This window comes from Bison bison, unplaced genomic scaffold, assembly GCF_000754665.1.
Source record: "Bison bison bison isolate TAMUID 2011002044 unplaced genomic scaffold, Bison_UMD1.0 scf7180017864375, whole genome shotgun sequence".
Classification (NCBI taxonomy): domain Eukaryota; kingdom Metazoa; phylum Chordata; class Mammalia; order Artiodactyla; family Bovidae; genus Bison; species Bison bison.
In genome coordinates, this window is record NW_011494947.1 from 555,658 (window position 1) to 561,250 (window position 5,593).

General features: G+C 53.6%; 1 protein-coding gene across 1 annotated transcript in view; it reads left to right on the forward strand.

The window, feature by feature from the left end:
- RALGDS (ral guanine nucleotide dissociation stimulator) overlaps window positions 1-3,307 on the forward strand; it is a 35,844-nt gene extending 32,537 nt beyond the window's left edge. Inside the window, exons 17-18 of the mRNA XM_010856938.1 lie at window positions 204-318; window positions 2,274-3,307. Coding sequence (XP_010855240.1) covers window positions 204-318; window positions 2,274-2,449 — 291 coding nt within the window. The 3' untranslated portion in view covers window positions 2,450-3,307. The remainder of the gene's footprint in view (window positions 1-203; window positions 319-2,273) is intronic.
- The last annotated feature ends 2,286 nt before the right edge of the window (window positions 3,308-5,593 follow it).

A 5,593-nucleotide genomic window follows, 5' to 3' on the forward strand; every position in this document is an offset into this window, starting at 1 on the left:
GCAGCCCCCCAGGGGCAGGCAGTTTCTAGGTGGTGTGGCAGGAGGGGGCAGGCTTGCAGGAAATGGGGGGAAGAGCGATTGGGAAAGACCCCTCGTCATCGCACGGAAGCCTTCCCAGGGGAGCAGGAGAGCGCTGCGCTGCGACAGCTCTGAGGGCCCAGCCCAGACCCCTGCCCTGACGGCCCGGCCCCTGCTCTGTCCAGGTGACCAGCCAAGACAAGGCTCCGGCTGTAATCCGCAAGGCCATGGACAAACACAACCTGGATGAGGACGAGCCCGAAGACTACGAGCTGGTGCAGGTTATTTCGGATGATCGAAGTAAGTCAGGGCTGGCTGGGTGGGCGTTGGAGCGGGGGGGAGGTAGGGGGGTCACCATGCCCCAGGCCTGCCACCCCAGAAGGTCCCACCGGAGTCAAAGTGGGTTTTGTCCAGACACTGACCTGCCCAGCGTCTCCCTATGGCCCCTGCTGGCCACTGAGCCCTGTCTCATGCCCTTCCCTGGTCATGTACAGTCAGTGGGAGACCCCGATCAGCGCTGGCATTGTTGAGGAAGGGAGAGAAAAGGCTTTTCTCCTGGGGCAGGCAGCCACATGGCTGAGCCCACAGGCTGTCCGAAGAGGCACTTTCTGGCTGAGATGGAAAGTGTGTCCTTCAGAGAGAACCGTGCTGGCCAGGACCAGAGCCTCGACTCTGAAAGTCCATGCACACGTGACCTTGTGTGAGCCTGTCCTGGCCACTGTAACTATACCACCGCGGTGGCTTCTGAGGCCCGGGTCAGGGTGCCAGCATGGTCAGGTTCTGGTGAAGGCCCTCTTCTGGGTTCCTGGTGTCCCCACACAGTGGAAGGGGGTAGGGAGCTCTCTGGGATCCCTTTTATAAGAGCAAACATCCCCTTCATGGGGCTCCACCCTCGTGACCTCATGGCCTCCCAAAGGCCCCACCTTCCAATCCCATCACCTTGGAAGTTGGAATTTTGGGGAATTTAGAGAGAACACAAGTTAGAATTCGTAGCAGATACTGAACACAGAGACTACAGGGAAACAGCTTGGTATTCTAGAAAGGGGAAACGGGGAAAGATCGGGAACAAGCACAGACTTGGAGCCAGGCAGCGTCGGCTTGGAGACCTCAGGCAACTGACTAGAGTCCTTTGTGGCTGTTTTCCCATCCCGAGATAAGATAGGAGATATGATAGGTGGTGAGCTAATCCACGTGTATGTGGATTGTATGCTCACGCATGCACGTGTACAATCAACACACCAGAGCTGCAAATGCCGTCACTCTTCCCATCTTTCCCATGAGCTGATCGCCCACGCACAGCCATTACCCAGTTAGCAGTGACCCCTACAGTCCCTAGAAAGCATTGGTAGTCGTTCAGTCGTGTCTGACCCTTTGCGACCCTGTGGACCGTAGCCCGCCAGGCTCCTCTGTCCGTGGAATTCTCCAGGCAAGAATGCTGGAGTGGGTAGCCTTTCCCTTCTCCAGGGGATCTTCCTGACTGAGGAATCGAATCCGGGTCTCCTGCGTTGCAGGTGGATTCTTTACCATCTCAGCCACAGTCCCTGGAAGTTATTTTCTAAATCCTCTCTCACCTTCTTGCACCATTTTAGGTGAGGTGAACAGGGTGGGTGGGACTCGCCCATCTTACAGAAAAGGAAGACTGAGGCCTAGCCAGGTTAAGGACCAGAGTAAGAGCCACACCATGGAGCCCGGAACACACATTCCAGCCCAGCTGTGGGGAATAGCCGGCTTAAGGCAGAGGAGAGGGTGGGAAGCAGAGCCAAGAGCAGCTGCCTGCTGAGATCCTGGCACCCAGGGGGCGTGGAGGCCTCCCTGAAACGCTGCGCTGGGCCAGAGGCAAACCCTGCCCTTCACAGAAACCCAGAGCCCTTGTCCTAAGTTGGGTGGGTTTCAGGGGAGGTGGTCTGGGTTCTGGAAAACTTACTCCACCTGGAGAATCCTGTTCATTGGAGGCAGCAGGGGACAGGACAGGGCAACCCTTTGCCAACTGCAGGCCAAGGTGGGGCTTTCTAGAGTCAGAGCCTGTTTTTAAACAAGAGTCGTTGGTTTCCATTGGTGCCTCAGTAAAGCGTCCCAGGCAGGTGTCACTACGAGGGGTCCTGGGTGGCCCTGGAGTTGCACTGGGCGCCTCGTGTCTTGGATCAGGCCTGCCCTCGGGCAGGGGTAATCAGAGCCCCTGACTGGGGCTCTCAAGTGGTGCGGTGTGCTGTGGGGTTCCCGTAAGCCCAGCTGACCCTCTGCCCCTTCCTGACCAGAGCTGAAGATCCCTGACAACGCCAACGTGTTCTACGCCATGAACTCTACCGCCAACTATGACTTTGTCCTAAAGAAACGGACCTTCACCAAGGGGACAAAGGTCAGACATGGAGCCAGCTCGACCCTCCCCCGCATGAAGCAGAAGGGACTCAAGATTGCCAAGGGCATCTTCTAACCGGTCCTTAGCTGCCAGCCACAGAGCCGCCCTTTCCAGGGTCTGTCTAGCCAGGCGACTCAGCACTTACAGACTTTGGTGAGCCAGGCCAGGCGGACACCTCTGCCCGACCCGCCCAGCCCAGGCCACCCCCAGACTCCAGTCTCACCGCAGACCTCCCCCGCGGCCGGGATTGACGCCTCTGCCGACAGGCTGACCTGGCCTCCCGTGGACCACCTGCTGCCTTAGGTGCCTTCTGCTGTCTGGAACCGGAAGACTAGCTGAACCTTTGCCAAGGAGCGCGGCCAGTGGGCACAGAGCCCTGCCTGCCGCCGGGCCCGGCCCCCCCACACACTGCCCACACACCCTCCCAGGTGTGGACCGCTGCCACCCGTGCCCGTGGGCACCCCCAGGGCACCCACTGCTCCACCGGGTCTCACCACTGCAGTTCTCTCCTCCCACCACTCTGGCCTTGTCTCAGGCTGCACCAAAGATTCCATCATCAGGGCAACCAAAGGCGAGGGGAGTCTCACCCACTGCCCACTCCAGCCCTCCGCCGGGAGAGAGGAGAAAGAGAGAGAGACCGCCTTCACGGCCCAGACTCTAACTGGTGGGTGAGGATGGTCTCGGCTGAGTCCCACCGATGTCGGATCTCCTGACCCTGCAAGCGCTGTTCACTGCCGCATCCTGGGCTTAGCGAGACCACGCGAGACGGGGGTTAGTGGGAAAAGGAGGGGTTGGGGGGGAGGGGAGGGGGACTGAATATTTGTATAAACGGTGAAAAAAAAATGTTTACCAGTTGGGGAGGGGCAATATTTATTTGTTGTAAATAGCAGATGCTAGACTTGAATCTTATATTAAAATCCTGTTTCTACTATAGCCTGAGAGTTGTGGTAAATTTGTTCTTTTCAGGGCCCGTGCTCATTTAAACAAGACACAGACTCTCACGTTCTGTGTTCAGGTAGAAAATCTGCCAGGGTTATTGGTTTATTTTGGGCAGGAAAAGCAAGAAGGGCCGGCCAGCCTTCTCAGGCTCTCTTTAGGAAATGGAGACATTCACCTTTCACAGACCGTATATTCACTTCAATATCATTAAACTGGGCCACACGCTGAGACAGCTCCTCAGAACCCCTGGTATTTGAATTTGGAAGGGCTTTCACATGGCATAGTGACAACCTATGAACTTCCAGTGTTTTAAAAAATAATATTTTGACGGCTCGGAAGGTGAAGAATCTGCCTGCCGTGCAGGAACCACAGGAGATGCAGGTTCGATCCCTGGGTTGGGAAGATCCCTGGGCGTAGGAAATGACAACCCACTCCAGTATTCTTCCCTGAAAAAATCCTATGGACAGAGGAACCCGGAGGGCCACAGTCCACAGGGTTGCAAAGAGTCAGACGCAGCTGAGCACGACAGAAAGTGATGGAGTGAGGGGCAGTCTCTCCACGGAAACAACGATTAAGCTGGGGGAAAAGCTATCAGAATCAATTGTTTTGCGGCTCAGGAATGTTATCAGACACCACACCTAGGAGAGTGCTTGAAGGAAGGTGATGCTGCTGAAACTCTGCGCCAGGTCACACACTGACCCCCTGAGACGGGGGGCAGAAGATGCAGTGGCTGCACACAAGGAACACAGGTCTCGCAAAACCAGTTGGGGAAAGTGACCACAGAAATGGAAAACAGCAGCCCTCAGGCAACACATGTAGATCCTGAGGAGGGGGAGGGTCTGATTTCCAGAGCTGCCGTGTTACAATGCTCAACCTCTGGTTCTCAACAGATCACAGACCATATCAAGAAACTGAAAATAGGGCTTGTTCACAGGAAAAACGGCATTTGACAGAAACTATACCTGAGGAGGCTCAGATATGAAAATAATCACAGACATTAAGTGAACTGTGTTAAATACGCTCAGCTGAAAGAAACCGTGACAGGAAACTGAAGGAAATCAGGAGGACAATGTAAGAACACGTAGGGATTTAGTGAAAAGGTAGAAATGACAGGGACGTCCCTGGTGGTCCTGTGGATCAGAGTCCACCTGCCAGTGCAGGGGACACGGGTTTGGTCCCTGACCCGGGGAGATCCCACGTGCTGGGAGCAACCTGGTTCATGTGCCGCAACTACTGAGGCCACGCTCTGGAGCCCACGAGTCACAACCACAGGGCCTGTGTGCCGAAACCACCGCGCCCCTGTGCTGCAGCCGCTGCCACCCACGCGCCTAGAGTCTGTGCTCAGCGACGGGCGCAGCCAAAGAGCCCCGCAGCGGACAGGAGCCCCCGCTCGCCACAACTAGAGAAAAGCCCAAGCAAGCGATGAAGGCCCAGCCCAGCCAAAAATTAAATACATAAAATTTTAAGAAAAGGTAGAAATTCCAAAAAGAAATCAGATGGAGATTCTGGAGCTGAAAAGTACACTAACTGAAGTGAAAAGCTCACTGGAGGGGTTCACTGGCAGATTTGAGCCCGCAGAAGAAAGAATCCATGAACTTGAAGTTAACAACTCGTTGACCAGAGAAGTACTAAATTATTTTTTGTTACCTGAACATTATTGACCGGAGACATTTCAGTATGCACTTATATGACAAATCACTGGCCACAGGTGTTCATTTCAGCAAAAATCCCCTGGTCAGTAAAGTGTTACAGCAATTGAAGTTATTCTGTCTGAGGAGCAGAAAGGAGAAAGAAGGAAGAAAATTGAACCACCATCGATTGTAACAACATATGCATATGAGAGTCCCAGAATAAAAGATTATTTGAAGAAATAATGGCTGAAAACATCTCAGATTTAATGAAAGATGTAAATCTACGTATTAAGAAGCTCAGTGAACTCCAAGCAAGATAAACTCAGCCACACAAAACATGTCACAACAGTTGTTGAAAGACAAAGAGGAGATCTTGAAAGCAGCGAGAAAGAAAACAGTCCTGTGGAAGGGCTGTCCCCAGTAAGATTAACAGCTGATTTTTTTTTCATCAGAAACAGTGGCAACCAGGTGGCAGTGAAATTGTTGGGGTCCTTTAATGAACCTGGCGGTCTGGAGTCAACAATAAGAAAGTGGAAGAGAGAGAGAAAGACACAGGGACCCAAGCTCTGATGGAGCAAAGCTATTTTATTAGCAGAAATGCAGGCTTATATATCTTCAGTAAGATGATTACTCAGCTATTACACAGGAT